At 38.5% G+C, this 18,699-nt stretch overlaps 1 protein-coding gene across 1 annotated transcript in view; it reads right to left on the minus strand.

The window, feature by feature from the left end:
• PUS7 (pseudouridine synthase 7) overlaps nt 1-18,699 on the minus strand; it is a 65,929-nt gene that overhangs the window by 39,479 nt on the left and 7,751 nt on the right. Inside the window, exons 2-7 of the mRNA XM_053926611.1 lie at nt 13,894-14,326; nt 9,941-10,025; nt 9,705-9,806; nt 9,108-9,252; nt 2,407-2,518; nt 467-544 (exon numbers count right to left, since the gene is read on the minus strand). Coding sequence (XP_053782586.1) covers nt 467-544; nt 2,407-2,518; nt 9,108-9,252; nt 9,705-9,806; nt 9,941-10,025; nt 13,894-14,326 — 955 coding nt within the window. The remainder of the gene's footprint in view (nt 1-466; nt 545-2,406; nt 2,519-9,107; nt 9,253-9,704; nt 9,807-9,940; nt 10,026-13,893; nt 14,327-18,699) is intronic.

Genomic DNA, 18,699 nt, shown 5'->3' on the forward strand with positions numbered 1-18,699 from the left:
CTCCAATATCATGAATATACCTCTATTTCAGCATGGATTGCACTGTGTGGGAAGTTCTGATTTACTTGTCTGCTCTATTAAATAATGGCTTCAGAAGCAGAGACCATCTTTTTCACTGTGTATTTCCAGTATGTGACAAAGGAGCTCATTCACTGTTTTGTAATTAAATTTTACATACCTTATATTTAATAATGAATGAACAAAAGAGAGAACAACGCTATTCTCTTGGCTCTACCACAAAAAACCCTGAATAATTACAAAAATAACAAAAACCTGTTTACTGTAAAAAAACATTAGGAAATACAAATAAGCGAGAAGAAAGAAACAAACAGAAAAACAACTTTTAAATAGGCAGAGGCACCATCTAAAGACTGAAGAGGTACACTCCACAAAGTAAATTTGAGAGCTCTGAAAGGTGGTGCTGGGATTTCTGCAGTATGAGCTCCAGCACGTACTCTCCACTTACTTGAGAACAGCAATCTCTTGAACAGTAATGGCCCTTTTATCTTTGGTTCCCATGTAGGAGAAGATGTTTGGCTTGACTCTGGAAAAGTAAAAACAAGACCATCTGAAGTTGCACACCACTAGGAAATCATATTTTTCATAATTTAAGACTCAAAATATACTTAAAATCATAATAGATTAAGATAATAAAGGGAATTTAAAAATGTGTCCAGGAAAACATAATTAATATGTAAGATAAGAAGGTAAATGATGCCTGAACAGTCCTCGCTGGTGTGGCTCAGTGGATTGAGTGCTGGCCTGCGAACAAGAGGGTTGTTGGTTCGATTCCCAGTCAGGACACATGCCTGGGTTGTAGGCCAGGTCCCCAGTATGGGGTGTGCGAGAGGCAACCGACTGGCCACTGATGCCTGAACAACTACCTTCTTGGCTGTGCTCACCTTAGAGCGTTTGTGGCTCTAAGTCCGTAACGTGCTGCTCAAAGCCTTGACTGGCCAGTGACAAAGACAAAACAATGTACTTCCCACTGATTGCATGCAGTGCATTACACCACATAACTGTGGAGGTAAAGAAAACTCATTCTAGATATATAATGTCCCACTCTGAAATTTTCTATCTTCAGTTTTTAAAAAGTTTATAATGACGTGATCTTTCTGTAAATACATGCTGTATCTTTGTATAAAAAAGCCAAATGCTAGAACAGGGATCTAGTTTAGCTATGAAGTTAAAAGTAAGCCAATTTACTAGGACATATTTTATAAAAACTGCTCCATACTAATAGAAAAAAACCTGAAAGGACTTCTTGAGCTCTGAGGCATCCTCGGCCCAGGTCTCAGAGGAACTCCCTCTCTAACGGTCTACAACTCCCGTCAGGGATGGTCTATTCTCCCAGGCTCTGGTACAGACAAGGCACCACCAACTCTCTCCCTGAGAGCTAGCAAGTAGGATGAAATAAAATGTTACCTAATAGGATACTATGGGCTCCTATGTTTCCCCCCAAATTTGTATGTTGAAGCCCTAACTCCCGGTACTTCTGAATGCAACTGCATTGGAAGATAGAGTCTGTGAAGAGGTGATGAAGTTAAAATGAGGCCTTTAGGGTGGGCCCTCCTCTAATCTGACTGGTGTCCTAGTAAGAGGAGGAAATTTGGACACATAGGCTCCAGGAACACATGATAAGAGAAAAGGCCACATAAGGACACAGAAAGAAGGAAGCCACCTGCCAAGGAGAAAAAAAAACAAACCTACAACATCTTGATCTTGAAACTTCTAGCCTCCAGAACTGTGAGAAAATTAGTTTGTTAAGTCACTTAGTCTGCAGTATTTTGTCATGGCAGCCACAACAAACTGACACTCTGCACCACATTTAAACAGGGTTAAAGATAGGTCAGAAACCAAGTTTGTATTGCATACAGATTTGCTGTGGTGCCTGTACCCATTTCTAAACAAAACCAAAATTCTTCAGCACCTGCTTCATCCTCTGAGACCCAATCTCTGCTATATTTGCATCTCTGATGAGAAAATCTCAGACAACTGTAACTGAACAAAAACAAAGTAATTAAAAAAAAAGAGAAAGCGAGAAAATCTGACTGATCTCTGGTTTTCAGTCTAGTCAATCTCCTTACAGTTCAGTAAAGCAAACCCGTGCAGCCACATCACAGTGCAGACTTTCGAGGAAGAAAGTTAGTTTTTATATTCAGTTGAATTGACTGGTTACTCTCTACTACATGTGAACTATTTACTTACAGAATTTTCACTTTGAATCACTGGCAATATGCAAGGAGGTTAAAAACATTAGTTCACCTACTGCCTAAGAAAACTATAGTTGGGAAGCATATTTGCTATCTGTTTGCCTATTTTCCTGCTCCTTTTTCATTAGCATTGAAAGAGGAAAATAAATTTCTGTGTTTTGATTTTGTACAGGCACGAGAACAAGATACTAACCTTAAATATTTGGACAGCACATTAATAGCATCCATGGTGTCTTTGTTTTCCTTGTATAGTACAAAGTGGCAGTAACTTCCCCTAGATTTTGGCCAAGAATGTTTTCTTGGATCTTAAAAACAAAAAAATTAAATGTTATATACACTGCAATAAAAGTTATCTCAGTCTTTTCTTATGAAACCCTACAAGTTCATTTTTTGCTGGAGAACCGTTAAGTGAGGAATAAAATCTAGTCTGACAAGAAATACAAGTTGAGTGGTTACAGCTGTGTGCTCTATAGGTATTAAACTTTTCGTGATCAGATACTTAACAATACTGCCCATATTTAAAATCAAAAGCTGAATGCAGATGGTGGGATTAAGACTAAGACTAACCAGCAGTCTTCACAAAGAAACCCAGAGGAATCCACCGCTGCCTAGCAGTTACATTACAAGCACATGTCCGACGGGTGGGTGATCTGCTCTCTAGCTCACACATGTGCAGTCCAGAGGGCACAGCAGTCATGTCAGATGCTATGGCTGTGCTTCGTACCCCCAGGTGCTCGCACGTACAGGACGGACGCCTTGGACGGGCTGGGGGTGAAACTTGTAAGGAGTTGCCTCAGCGACACGTTTAGATTTTCCAAAGGCCACTTCCATCATAAAACATCTAATACTAGATGGTTTACAGAGCGAGCAGCTGGCATTCAAGACCTAATCGTCATTCTTGGGGAAAGGAAATGTTAAACACTAAGCCAGGTTAAATGTCAACTTTTGAGCCACTGTTACTTAGCTTGTTCAACTTTTTAGAAACTGACGAACATTTCAAGACTTTGGAGAACCTGATTTTTAAAACTTCTTTTAAATGAATATTTTAATTATCCTATAATACAGAAACATATTTAACCAATATTAAGATTTAGACTTAAGCGGCCCACAGGGTGTTTCAAAAAATCAATACTTTCGGAAAAATCTGTAAGGCACGACCGCGCTTCCCAGACGCTGTGCAGTAACATTCGTAAGTCCTGGGCGACACAGCTGCAGTCGTTCTCTGAACACATCTAATTTACTTGATTTCTGCCACTCCATGAAAGGAAAACTTTAAGAAATATTTCATATAATCCCTAGGAAAGTCTTCTTTAAAAAATGTTCCTTTGTCTTTGTCCCTAAAATAATCCGTTAGCATGAATTCCCGCATCCACCTTCAGACACATAAAAAACTTCTAGTACTGAAGCTACAATGTAAAGAACAAATGAATCAATAGAACATCTGGGAAAACTGCCACGGCACAAATGCTTAGTGAACTGCTTTTCCTTTCTGATAAATATGAATGTGAGTCTTTTCTGCCTTGGACAGAAAAGTATTACAGGTATTTCTTTGGCTCTTGGTGTGAATTCCTCACAACTCATCCTCAGAAAATTGTGAATAGGAATATTATTTTTGGTTTCCCTTCCAGCTCACTACAGTTCAGCAAAGTTGTCTACACTTGGCGCTTGTGACAAAAACCATTGGCATTTCATTTTGTCTACATGAAACGCCAACTGCTCTTACCTGCTGTAGTTCTGACCTCTGTCCAAATGCACAGCATAAAGAGCATAAGAGAGCAATGTTTAATTTATAATAATATTAAAGTGCTTTAGAGGTGAACATGCAAATGACCGCATGGAAAGTTTCTACCAAGGACTTCTACAGCACCTGGTAGAATGTGGTGGGTTAACAGCCATGTAGACATTAACAATGGAATGTTGCAGAGGCAAACAGTGAACAAGGAGAAAACCCACCTAAGGCACAGCCTTCCTGTCTCAATCCCCTCACAATGGCATGCCAGCTCATCCTCAAAACTGCACTGTCTCTACCCACCAGATGGAGCAAAAGGTTCAAGATTGGATGCAAAATGCTTCCCTATGGAGATTTGTGCTCTTAAATATTGGAGAACATGTACCAAAATGCTCTTGGGATTAACTTTTGGTGGTGAGACTGCCAGTAATTATTGTTTAGCTTTGTGTTTTATGAGTTGCCTGTATTGAGTTATAAAGATTCTTTATTTGAAAAAATTTGAAGTTATTATGGAAAACAGCTCTTGAACCAATAGATTCAAAGAGATTTAAGAGATGATTTAGCCCTGGCTGGTGTGGCTCAGTGGATTGGGTGCTGACCTGCAGACCAAAGGGTTGCTGGTTCAATTCCCAGTCATGGCACAGCCTGGGTTGCTGGCCAGGTTCCCAGCAGGGGGCATGAGAGAGGCAACCACACATTGATGTTTCTCTCCCTTTCTCCCTCCTTTCCACCCCCCTCTAAAAGTAAATAAATAAAATCTTAAAAAAGAGAGATGCTTTAAGAGACTTATCCATTGAATCAATGTTCTTACCTTGTTCCTATCATTCTTTGAACAACTACATAAAAGACACTTTTGAGATAATCAGGGAAAAACTGAACATGCACTGGATATAAGATATTAAGAACTTGTTGATTTTGTTGGATGTGATAATGGTTTATGGTTTTAGTCCTTATCTGTTAGATACATACTTAAGTATTTATGAGTGAAATGAAGTGCAGTGTAGAACTTTCTTTAAAACATTCCAATAAGAAAAAAAAGTGAGAGAAACAGATCAAACAAAAACAACAGAATATTAATAATCTTGAAGACGAATGATGGGTACAGTGGAGTTAATATACTACTTCCCTTATTTATATGTATATCTGAAAGTGTCCATAATAGAAAGTTAAAAAAATAGTTGTGGTCAAAGTTGAAATGTATCCACATTTTCCCTTAACTACCCTGTCTGTATATTCACAATAAACCATAATGGCAAGAAATAAATGAAGCCAGAAGTCTAAAAAACTAAATGCTATGAACCATGACAACCGAGTATGAGTTTTGGCTCACAAGCATGCACCTTTTTATCAGCAAATCCAAGCACCGAGCATGCATACAGTTACCTCCTCTGCAAATAACAGACACAAAGATTCTCTTCTAAATGCACTCATTGTACAAAATAGTATACACTGATTAACAGGGAAAAAAATCTATGAGTCTCAACTTCTTTTGGGTAGTTTAGAATGCTAAACTACCAATCCTGAGAATGCTAAAATAGCATATGCGTATAGCTTCACAACTGGAATGAATTTAAAATAACTTTCAAACATTTTTGAGACACTCTGATTTAAAGTGCTAATGCAAAGGATTCTCAGGCTGAGATAACAGGAAGCAGCCTTCTGATGGTTTGCTATGGCAGGCCCAGTCTAGCAGAAATAGAAATCGAATAAAAGAAATGTTCAGGAAGATTCATGTACTGCAGACAGAGACCCTTCATGAATAAGGAAGGAAAAATGTTTGTAGCTCAAGGAAGATGACAGGATTGGGATAGCATGCAGAACATTCTTTCCTTCATATTCCAGGCCATTTCCACTGCTGCGCCCTGCACACCAACCTTTCAGCTTCCGCAAGGATCCTGCCCCATCCTCTATCTCTCCTCCCAGAATTTTCACCCTCCCTCTGCACTCTTTCCCGTCAGTATATCAATATGCTCACAGCACTGTGAAAGTCAAATCTGTCTCCCTCTCTTAACCATGATCCTTTCCTATCTCCTTCACTTTACAGCTTATTTGTAAAAGCAGTATGACCGCATTTTGCTGTGTATAATGTGCTCCGGTGTGTAACACACACCCACATTTTGTGCACGCTATACACAGGGTTATTATACCCATTATCGTACCCATTATCACACCCACAGTATTAATCATTATGCCCATGTATAATGCGCATCCTTATTTTTCCCTCAAAAATGTGGGCAAAAGAGTGAGCATTATATATGGCCAAATACGTTATTTACAGCCTTTCGCCTCAACCGACAGTGAAAACTGGTTCCCAGTCTTACTCTACTGAAGCTGCTCTGGCAGACACCGATGATTTCCATGTTGCTAAAAGCTGATAGACATGCTGAGTTCTATTTTGCTGGACCTATCTGTAATGTTTTCCACTGCTAACCATTCTGGTTACTAGAATTCCCTCTTCCCGTGATTCCATCACACTAGTCTCTCCCAGAGAGTTTCCTTTTTATCCATCTGGCTCTTCTTCTTGAATCTCTATGGATCCCCAGCCCCAGGTATCCCTGCTGGGGACCATTCATTTCAGAAAGTATGGCGAACCTCTGCATATCACCTGGCAGTTTTGGTTTTTTCACTTAAGTCTTTAAAAAGAAGTTCTTAGAGGTACATGTAATTTTCATCATCTATCTCAAAACATCAATCAATTTACCTGATTAGGTGGCTTATTAATAATTACATGATAATTTCAGAAAAATACTCTATGTATGCTTTGGTAGGTAAATCAATGTGCCCTGTCTATATTAACATACAATATTGTATGTTAATATTTTGGATTAACATACAAAATATTTTAAGTTAAAATAACTGACAATTTGTAATGTTGGGGCACCATGACACAGAATCTACTATGCCTATGTTTTAGGATGCACGGCTCTATTTGAGAAACCAATAATAATTTATATCAGGGTTTGGTAGTAAAGGCACTCTAAAAACATTATAAATGTAGATTTGCAATGAAGATGTAAAAGCTAATTAATTCAAATTCTACGTAAGGTGGTCCAGGAAAAGAAGCTGTCATTGGTACCGGGTTCTATCTGCAGGGGTAGAAACCACAGTCTCTGCGTACCAGCTCTCCTTACTTTTCCAATGGTGATTTGTTTAAGCCACTCTCAGCTCACGGGTGGGGGTCCAGGTCTGTAAAGGATGGATGCTGGCTCTCAAGTGCCTGTCTGGGTCCATAAGGAGGTGGGAGAGAAGGGCTCAGATGGCAGGCCTCTACTTCCCCTTTACTAAATTCCACAAGAGGTTTAGATCTCAGTGCAAGCGTTGACCCAGTGTGACCTGCCTTCCTGCCTCTTTTTAAGGGAGAAATTCATATTTTACTGAAGATGTGCAAAGGGAAATGGGGAGGGGTGGTGTATGTCACACAGAGCTCAGCATCTCACTTGGAAATTCTTAAGGGAATTAAATGGTGGCTGTGGCATAAGCTCAGAAAATGTAGATAAAGACAGAACATGAGAGATCTGGTGCCACTTGCTTGAGAAGAAAGGGTGAGAAAACTAATGGCCCCTTTAACCTACAGGTGCCCTAACTCCTTTCCCTGAAGATCAGAAAACCTGAAGTCGTCTAAGAAATAATGATCAATTGCAAGAGGTACTCAGTCAAAAAAAACACAGGTCTTATCTTTCCAATCTACTTCCTCATGACCATACTCAGCAGAACAAGGTCCTGCCTTTTCTTCTTGCCTTTGCGACAGGGTGACTAACAAGCATGTACTGCCTCTCCACAGGGAACATCTCCCTAGCAGCCCTTCTCAACCTGGGTTCCAAAGCATTTTATTATATGGCTACAATGGATGTAGATATTCTACATCTGGAATAGTTACCAGCTATATGCCAATCTTGGGACAATGAAAAACAGTCACTCAGGTCCTTTTCCACTGGGCTTAATTCCTTTGAACAGACCTGGCTGGAGAAAGACTGTGAAGGTAATATTTTACACTATGACTCAGAATCATAGAAACACTCGGTGGCCAAGCCATTAGTTCGTGGATTTGGAAGTAATTAACAACACATTCCCGCAAGTACTTCCAGATCATTTCATCTCACTTTTCTTTTTGGTATCCACTGAGAAGTGGCCTCCAATCTCCACCTTCTTCTCCCCAACTGCTTGGGGTTTCTCATTTCTGTGTCACCATCCGCACTTACTGATTTCACTGCATATTTTCCAAGGTGCAGCTAAACCTTATTTCTGCCCTCTCATTTCACTAGAACCATAGTTAAAAACAATAAAGCTCTCATCCATTCACTGCATTAACCTAAGGGAATGTGACAAAGCATTAATGCTTTGAACAGCCTTTTTTAAAATACAGTCTTGGAGTTTTGTCCTAACAAATAAATCGAGAAGCAGTGCTGCACTAATAGGGGCCATTACCAGTAGGGGAAGAGGGTGAGGAAGTAACTTTTTCCTACAGTAATTTTCATTAAAATTTTATCTGCTGACTTGACACGTAAAAGAAGAAAAATTATCTAATATTTTTAAAGTTATATGCAACTAGAAACATGGCCGTAGACAACATATTAGAACATAAATATCAGAGATCACAGACAACACACTCATTTCAAATGAATGATATGCAACAAAAAATGGGCTTGGGTGAAGGGGCTTTTTTCTACATATTCCATGTTTTTGGTATGTGAGTGAAGAAGATGCTCACAGTGGGAAAACAGCATGTCTTTCAATATAGGGGCTTTGCTGAAAGTGTACTACTGGGAAAGGTGACAGCACTTTCTGTCCATCTGAAAGCTTCCTGTCCTCCATTAAGAATACAGAAGGAGCAATATCCGTGCATTTTCTTCCTGAATTGCCACTCAGCCCGCCGTACTCTTCAGAGGACATATCAGATTCCTAAAACACTCTCTCGGCTCCACTGTAATTTCAGCAAATCGTACCTCACATAAAAGACACAATGCCCCTCTCAGACAGACACTCTGCAGGATTGCTTTGGCATCTGAAATGATATTATTCACCTTCTTTGAAGGAGTGACATGATCAACATCCTTTTCTGAACAGTCAAGGAGGCCTTGAATACAACCAGGTGAGGAAAAGGAGTAGCGGGATCTGCCTTTCAAGATCGCCCGACAGAAGAAAGGCCAGGTCACTCACACACTTACTTGCCAGAGCCTTTTTCCCAGCTGCATGGTAGGCTACAATATATTTCTTTCCCTCTCTATCCTCTGTTTTTGTCTCTAATCCTGGAAACAGAGATTTAATTGCTTGATGGATGATGGTTCTTTTCTCTTTGGTGTCCTCAACAACCTATTAAAAACACAGATCATTATGTCACTTGTTTCTTTTTACTTCTGAATTTTTAGATTTAAAATTAAAAACATCATCCCACTGGACAGCACCTCTGTTTGCCAGGCTGTGGACGTCGCTGTGGATGTCCTTTTCCAGGAGATAATGCAGGAATAACAGACACTACGAGGTTCAAAACAATTGATTTCTTTGTTGATTTGTGGGCATATGAAACATTTTTTAAAAACCTTTTAAAAAATGGTTTTGGCCATAGTTTATGTGGATACTAGTTATCAGTCACTAGTTAAGTCACTGATTAAAAATATTTTTTAGTGCAATGTCCTTTTAGATCAAATAGGACAATATTGTCCTTTTGTTAACTACTACAATGTTTCCAACAGACACTAACATCTACTCAAAAAAAGGCAATGAAAATCCTATAAAACCTTTGCACATATTTCTGTACTATTTACCTCGATGGCAACACTGGTTTCCTTATTTACAAAAAGCTGAAGATCTTCTAAACGCTGCTTTTCTTCGGCTGTCAAAACTGTAAATACATCTTCTGAAGGATCCTTTAAAATAACCATAAAAACTCCCAGTGAGTCACACAAAGAATTCAAGGCTGTTAAAGCTCTATATTTCAATGACCTCTAAAACATGCCATCTTTATACAGAAGGTAACTTTTGCCGGAGAGCTGGCCCCTACCTCCTCATCCACGGGGATGGACAAGTCATCCAAATGGCTGATGCGTCCATCTTTTCCTATTTCATGAACAACAAAGTCGGAGTATCTGATGAAAAGAAAACACAAACTCTCACAGCATTAACATTTTTGTTTCCTGTTAATTTTAGGGAAAAGTTTAGCAATAGTAAGCCTTACTATTGTGCAAAACAAGAAATTCTTTAAAAAAATTTTTCAGTGCAGAGAGTTATTATTTCTGGATTCTTAATTAATTTTGAGCCACACCTTAGTTTTGTACCGGAATATAAAGACCCTCTGATACTTTAATATCCATTTACACCAATAGGTAAGATTATCTAGATGGAAAGTCAACAAGGAAACATCAGCCTTAAATTACACATTAAAATGGACAGATTTAATATGTACAGAACTTTCCATTCCAGAACCGGCACAATACCCATTCTTTTCAAGTGCACAAGGAATATTCTCAAGGACAGACCATATTTGGGACAAAAAAATGAGTCTCAATAAATTTAAGAAGACAAATCATATCAAGCATCTTTTTTGTACAAACTGTATGAAACTAGAAATCAACTATGAGAAGAAAGCTGGGAAAAATCACAAATATGTGGAATTTAAACAACATGCCACTGCGTAACTACTGGGTCAAGGAAGAAGTAAAATAAGAAATCAAAAGATTCATAGACATAAATAACAATAAAAATATGACATTCCAAAACTCTTTTAGAGATGTAGCAAAAGTGGTACTAAGAGGAAATTTCACAGCAATATAGGCTTCTCAAGAAACAAGGAAAATCTTAAACAATCCAACATTATACCTTAAGGAACTAGAAAAATGAGACCAAATGAAGCCCAAAGCCAATAGAAAGAAGGAAATAAAAATCAAAGGGAAAAAAAATAAAATAAAAAACTAAAAGACAATAGAAAATACCAATGAAATAAAGAGCTGTTTCTTTGAAAAGATAAACAAAATTGACCAATCTTTAGCTGAACTCACTAATGAAAAAAGAGAGAAGACTCAAATAAAATCAGAAATGCAAGTGGAGAAATTACAATGGATACCACAGAAGTACAAAGGATCATACAAGAAAACGTCATCAATCTGCAAGAAATGGACAAATTCTTAGAATCATACAACCTTCCTAGACCGAATCATGAAGAAATAGAAAACCTCAATAGACCAATTCTAGTAAGGAAACTGAAACAGTAATAAAAAACCTCCCAAAAAACAAAAGTCCAGGACCAGAAGGCTTCCCTGGTGAATTCTAGCAAACATTCAAAGAAAATTTAATGCCTATACTTCTCAAAGTCCTGCAAAAAATCAAAGAGAAGGAAATGCTTCCTAACTCATTTTACAAGGCCAACATTACCCTGATACCAGAGCCAAGCAAGGATAACAAACAAACAAAAAAAATTACAGGACAGTATCTCTGATAAACATACAGAATGCAAAAATCCTCAACAAAATACTAGCAAATCAAATACAACAATACATTAAAAGTTTCATAGGCCATGATCAAGTGAAATTTATTCTCTGGACACAAGGATGGTTCAACATTCTCAAATCAATAGACATGATACACCACGTTAACAAAATGTAGGGTAAAAATCAAATGATCAACTCAGATGTAGAAAAAGCATTTGACAAGATAAAGTATCCATTTATGATAAACATTCTCAATAAAATGGATAGAGGAAATTATCTCAACAGAATAAAGGCCGTATATGACAAAACCACAGCCACCATCATACTCAACAGTGAAAAACTGAAAGCTTTGCCTGTAAGGTCAGGAACAGGATAAGGATCACTCTTGCTGCTTTTGTTCAATGTAGTACTGGAAGACGTGGCGGCCAGAGCAATTAGGCAAATTGGAAATGAAGAAGTAAAACTGTCACTACTTTCAGATGACATTTTATATATTGAAAATCCTAAAGACTACACCTAAAACTATTAGAAACAATAAACAAGTATAGTAATGTTACAGGACACAAACTCAACATAGAAAAATCTGCTGTTTCTATATACTAAGAACAAACTATCAGAAAGAAAAATGAAAAAAAAATCAATTCCATTTACAATTGCAACAAAAAGAATAAAATACTTAACAATAAACTTAACAAAGCAGGTGAAAGACCTGTACACTGAAAACTACCAGACACTGTTGAAAAAAACTGATGACACAAAGAAATGGAAAGATTATTTCGTATTCATGGATTAGAAGAATTAACATTGTAAAAATATCCATATTACCTAAAGCAACCTAAAGATTCAATGCAATCCCCATCAAAATCCCAACGGCATTTTTCTCAGAAATAGAACAAAAAATCCTAAAATTTGTGAGGAACCATAAAAAACCGTAAGTAGTAAAAGTAATACTGAGAAAAAAGAACAAAGCCAGAGATGTCACACTCCGCAACTTCACACTCTACTACAAAGCTACAGTATTCAAAGCAGTGCAGCACCAGCACACAAACACACACAGACCGATGGGACACAATGGAGAGCCCGGAAATAAACTCACGCTTTAGAGACAACTGATTTATGACAAAGGAGCCGAGAACATACAACAGAGAAAGAAAAGTCTTCAATAAATGGTGCTGGGAAAACTGGACAGCCATATGCAAGGGAATAAACTAGACCCCTATCTCATACCATACTAAAAAATGAATGCAAAATGAATTAAATACTGGAATGTAAGACCTAAACCATTTAAAATATATAGAAGAAAATATAGGCATTAGCATCTGGACCATGCTCTCAGTGGTGTTTTTGTGAATTTGACTCTGAAGGCATGGGAAACAAAACCAAAAATAAACAAATTGAACTACAATCCTTTGCACAGCAAAAGAATCCATCCATCCTAAAACAAAAAGACAACCCACCAAATGGGAGTAGATATTTGCAAAAAAATTCTGATATGGGGTTAATATCCAAAATACATAAAGAATCATACAATGCACAAACACACACAAAACCTGATTAAGAAATGGGCAGAGGGTCGAATAGACATTTTTCCGAGGACACAGATGGCCAACAGGCACATGAAAAGATGTTCAGCTTCACTAATTAGGGAAATGAAAATGAAAACCACAATGAGATATCACCTCACACCTGTTAGAATAGCTATTATCAAAAACACAAGAAATAACAAGTGTTGGAAAGGATGTGGAGAAAAGGAAACCCTCGTGCACTGTTGGTGGGAATGTAAATTAGTGCAGCCAGCCCTGGCTGCTGTGGCTCAGTTGGTTGGGTGTCATCCTGTGAAGCAAAAGTTTGCAAGTTCGATTCCTAGTCAGGGCACATACCTGGGTTGCGGGCCAGGTCCCTAGTTGGGGTGTGAGCAAGAGGCAACCAATAAATGTTTCTCTCTCACACTGATGTTTCCCAATCAATCAATAAAAGATTTAAGAAAATTAGTGCAGCCATTGTGGAAAACACTATGCAGGTTCCTCAAAAAATTAAGAACAGAACTACCATGTGATCCAGCAATTCCTTTTTTGGGTATTTATCTGAAGAATAATAAAACATTAATTTGAAAAGATGTATATACCCCATGTTCATTGCAGTATTGTTTACAGTAGTTAAGACATGGAAACAACTTAAGTGTCCACAATGACAGATGACTGGATAAAGAAGATGTGGTACATATATATAATGGAGTACTACTCGGCCACAAAAAAGAGGAAATACTGCCACTTGCAACAACATGTATACATCTTAAGGGTATTATGCTAAATGAAATAAGTCAGACAGAAAAAGACCAAAACTGTATGGTTTCACTCATTTTATCTTCAAATGATGTCATTTACTAATTTAGGAAGCTTTCCTCATCCTTTTTGACAATCCATGAAATTAATCTTTGGGAACGGAAAGCTAAATGGAAGACTATATTGCTGATTATTTTCCCTAAAGAATGAATATAACTAAAGTAACTTTGTACATAAACTAAACATACCTTTCTTTTAAGATTCCTGAGAATCCTCGATGAGAGCTTACAAACTTGGTGATGCCAACATCAAGTTCAGTGAGTCCATGCTTCATCATGTCTGCAAAACTCTCAGCCTCCTCCTCTTCATCACCCTCTTCCGAAAAGCCATCTTCCTCCTCCTCTTCCTCTTCTTCCAGCTGGGCATCAGAATTGTTTATACTCTTTCCAGCACTTACAGCTTCAGGTCGCCCAGGCACATTTTCACAGCTGGGTGTAGAGTGATTTTCTAGCCCATCCTGACTTTTGGTCAGACAGCATTCTGAGACCTTCTGTCTTTTTGCCTCCTCAGCTGGGGCCAGACTGTCATTATCTTCAATAGCAAGGGACCCGCGTTTCAGTGACACACCAGTCATTTCTGTTATCTCCATTTTTAAGACTCCAAGAACACATTTAAGAAAACCTTTTAGGAAGACAGAATAGGGAAGTAACAATCACTTCTATAAATAAGCGTTTACAAGGGTTTCAGCAAACCAAAACACAAGTTAACATTGTTCCTAGGGTCGTAAAAATCATTTATTAAAATAATTCTTCCCAGTGTTGGCAAATACCTTTGATGGCATAGAAAAATGGCAGAATGTTTCTGCAAAAAAATTGGCAACGCGCATCAAAAGCCTTAAAAATATGTATGCCCTTTGCCTCAGAGATACTACTTTCAGGAAGTATCTTAAGAAAATTAAGAAAGTGGTTAAAGTTTTAGCAGTAAGTATACTCATCTCAGTGCTTTTATATTAGCAAAAACCCAGGAACAATAATGCCCTAGATACATGAACTAAACAATAGGTAGAAGTCATGTAAACACTATGCAGGAACTGGGAAACCTGGTACTTCTAGAAGAGGGCATAAGTGGCTGGGGACAGCAGGGAGACCCACTGAACACCATACTTCCATTGCCTGTATCACCTGTATTTTGTTGCATGTTGTTATTATCCTTTCGAAAAACTGATTAAGAATAGTGTGTAAATACACCTACTAATATGAAATTATTCCACACCATATCTTTTTTAAAGGCAAGGGGAATACGGAGTTGACTAATGTGTCCAGAGTTGCAATTCTGCAAGGCGAAAAAAGAGCTCTGCACACTGGCTTCACAACGACGTGAGTGGACTTGACACTACTGAACTGTGCACTTGAAAATGGTTAAGATGATGATATATATGTTATGTGTATTTTGTCACAATTAAAAAAATAGATTATCATTTAACTAACCTGTACACAATGTACTGAGAAAAAAATCTAAGAAGCTGCTCATACTTCCTAGTACAGAGCAGCTTGAGAGAGGGGTTACCTGTGGCAATGAAAGCCAATACATTTATCTGAGACCATGGGTGCCTAATTTGATCTTTTTTGATGCTGTTGGTAAAATAAGAATAAAGGTTTTTCCTGTATTAATTATATAGGGAGATGCTAAAATTAACATACTAACAAACTTAGTAAATATATTCATAAATAATGTAAATGAGCAGAAATTAATAATGTAGTTCTCCAAGGCTTGGTTAGCAAGAAATCCACCTACAAAAGTATCTACAGCATAATAATAATGATGTTGAACTAAATTTTAAGAAGTCATATTTAACTTTGTATTTTAAAAGTTGTGTCAAAAATCAAGAATGGAAAGAAAAGTAGAGAAAAATAAATACTACATGCTAAAAGTAAAAGGAAAAAAGGATCGTAATGGCTACAAAAAACAGGAGAAAGATACAGAAAAATGTTAGTAAATACAATTACTTCTGAAAGACAAAAAATTAAATAAAGAAAATGGAAGAAACCAAGAAACTAGAACAGAAGTAGACCACAACCAGATAAACAAAACTATCTCTAATTCAAATAAGAAAACATTTATTCTTTATTTATTCTAAGCAAGTAAAAAGAATGCTGGTTTACAAAATGCTAGTGCTATTTCATTCTCACTTTATATCAGCAAAGCTGCCCTCACAGAGCTTGCATACTAGCAAGGGAGACAGAAGAGGTCCAGGGCTTGCTTGGTCCGGGACTATGGAACACACACACGACCTCAGACGGCGCTGGAGGCGACAGTGTCAGAGAAGACAGCCTTTCTACTGGAAGTCAAGAAATGAATACCTGAGCACAATTTTTAGGAATGAGTAAGGCCATGAAAAAGGGGAAGGAAGCTGTTGGGGGAAGAGGGTACTGGCTATAACAAGGCACAGAGGAATGGGGGTGCATGGAGCTCTGGAAGAACCCCAAGGAGCTCATCACACATCGTGGAAGGTACCACACACCGTGGAAGGTACCACACACAAGGAGAGTTTGGAGTTGAAGCAAGAGAGTGGGTGGAAGCCACACCAGGCTGAACTTGGAGGGAAGGACATTCTGAAAATCCAACAACCACTAGATTCATGAGTTAGAAAGATTTTGTGGTACCATTTGAGGAAAAACTGGGGTTAGGTTGGAAGACCAGGTTAGGTAACAAGGTTGAGCTGAAATTGAGGCAATAAATCAGTACAACCTGATCTAAGGCAGAGATAAGGATAACAGAAAGGAGGGGTGGATTCAGGGACAATCAGGAGGTGCTGGTAAGAGGACTAGGTGACAACTATGGACAGAAAGAAGAAATACCCCAGGATGACTTGGGTTTTCTGCCTTGGGAACATGAAAGGATATGGGGACCCCAGGAAGAGGAGCAGGTGGTGGAAGAAGACAAGCCCACTTACAGTCCAGTGGTGTTGCCGGTATGCAGGAGACATCCAAAAAATGTCCTGTAGCCAGTCACTACATTGTGTCACAGACGCTTACCCAAAAGCTTCCAATAGCCCCCACAATGATACAAAGTCTTCAGCTGGCATGACAAGATCTACCAGGAGATCCTGATACCCTTCCAGCAGCCTGAACTCTCAGCAGAGAGGAAAGTACAGGCAGTAACAGCCACATCTGCACTTGGCTCAGGGACTTTATACTCAGCTGGATGTCTTCCTCCTTCCCAGTGTGCAGAGAATTACTCATCAGGCTCCTTTTCAATAACCCAATCAATACCTACAAGCCCTGGTGGAAACACCAATTATTTCCTCTGCAGAGAGCTGCTCCATCCTCCTGCTCCGGTACTGTCCATCATCCAATGCCACGTACCGTTATCCTCCAAATGCCTCCATCAGGCCTAGCCCCAAAAGGTGTCCATTTCCTGTCTGACTGCTCACACACTCTCTCCAATGAAAGGTCCCCATATACCCATCTCAGATCACCCTGGTCTCTCACCTGTCCTTCAAGACTCATCTGAAGACCACAAGCCCTGACTCTTGTGTCTTCCTGTATATTAACTCCATGTCTTCCCATTTTACCTCTCCTCATTTACATTACCCATGCAGGTACCTGAGTACTCTGTTTCTCCCTCACCCATTTTCTAGCTGTGTAACTGGTCCAAGTAAATTAGTAACTTCTCCAAGACACTGTTCTTAAGGTGTAAAATGGGCATGACAGGTTCTTTGAAGGACTGTCATGAAGATTAAATAAGATGATAAACATGGAGAGGCTAGAAGAGCAGGAACTCAATAAATGCTAGTTCCCTTTCCTCCCTCAAGAAGTCTGCAGATTCTTTGAGGTATTATTTATTTTGTGCATGACAGGGAATCCAGCACAGTGTAACAAGCATCAATAGATATTATGCAGAATTCCTGAAATAGGTGTCAAAATGGTTCCCCATTTACAGAGATCAAGGCACATTAAGTACCAAATCCTTAATGAAACAGAGGCCCTGGGCAATAACCATCAATGCCCACTAACATCACAAAAGAAGAGCAGCCAGACATTGTGTACCCCTGAAAATACTTGCTATTATTTGTGAGATATTTTTACTGATTGAAACTGTGCAGTGGGTGCACAACGCAATGTGCAGATGATGTTGAATTATACACTGAAAACCTCTATGGTTTGGTGGACTGATGTCACCCCAATAAATTCAATTTAAGAAAAAGAAACTCTATGTTTAATTACTAATTTAGATGGCATACAGAGACCGAAGATGTTAAATGCCACCATGGGAGGCAAAATTCTGAATGTGGGAAATTACAAGGACAAAGCCACAATTTCTTCAACTAATAGATAGCAAAGGGAAATAAAAGAAGGGGAACCTACAGATAAATCTACAAAGAAATGTAATGGCGAGTCCTTCTTTGGATCCTGAGTTAAGTAAACCGACTGTTTAAAAAGGCATTTATGAGACAACCAGGGACCTATAACAAGGGGGATACCTGACGACAGTAGCAGTATTGTCAACTTTTTAAGATGAAACAACGTTATTGTGGCTACATTTAAAAACAGAATCCTTATGTTTTAGAGATACAAAATGAGCAATTTATAGTTGAAAAGATAAGAAGTCTGGAATTTGCTTCAGAATAATTTACCAGTGGTGAATGGAAGCAGAACGGCTGTAGATTTGAAACAAGAATGGCCATGAGTTGGTAACTGTTCAAACTGAGTGATGGGAGGTTATTATATCATTCCCTCTACATTTTGTTTGATATTTTTTATAATAAAAAATAAAGGTGCAAAGTATAGAAAGATGTATAAACTATTCTACTCTGATCAAACCAATTTTTTCGGTTCTACTGCTCCCTCTCTCCCATCACCTTCTCTTCAAATGTACTAAGCTATCCAGTCTCAAGACGCTACCTCTTTTACCTTCACTTCCTTGTTCAAATGCCCAAACCTCAGTAACTCAACACTCTTGCTCACTAGCCCTGCTCCATGACCCTTGCCAAACTTCAACCAAGAACCAATCCGACTGTCTGTGTCTGTGCTCCTGGCTGCCGCTGCAGGAAA

The sequence above is a fragment of the Desmodus rotundus genome, chromosome 6, assembly GCF_022682495.2.
Source record: "Desmodus rotundus isolate HL8 chromosome 6, HLdesRot8A.1, whole genome shotgun sequence".
Classification (NCBI taxonomy): Eukaryota; Metazoa; Chordata; class Mammalia; order Chiroptera; family Phyllostomidae; genus Desmodus; species Desmodus rotundus.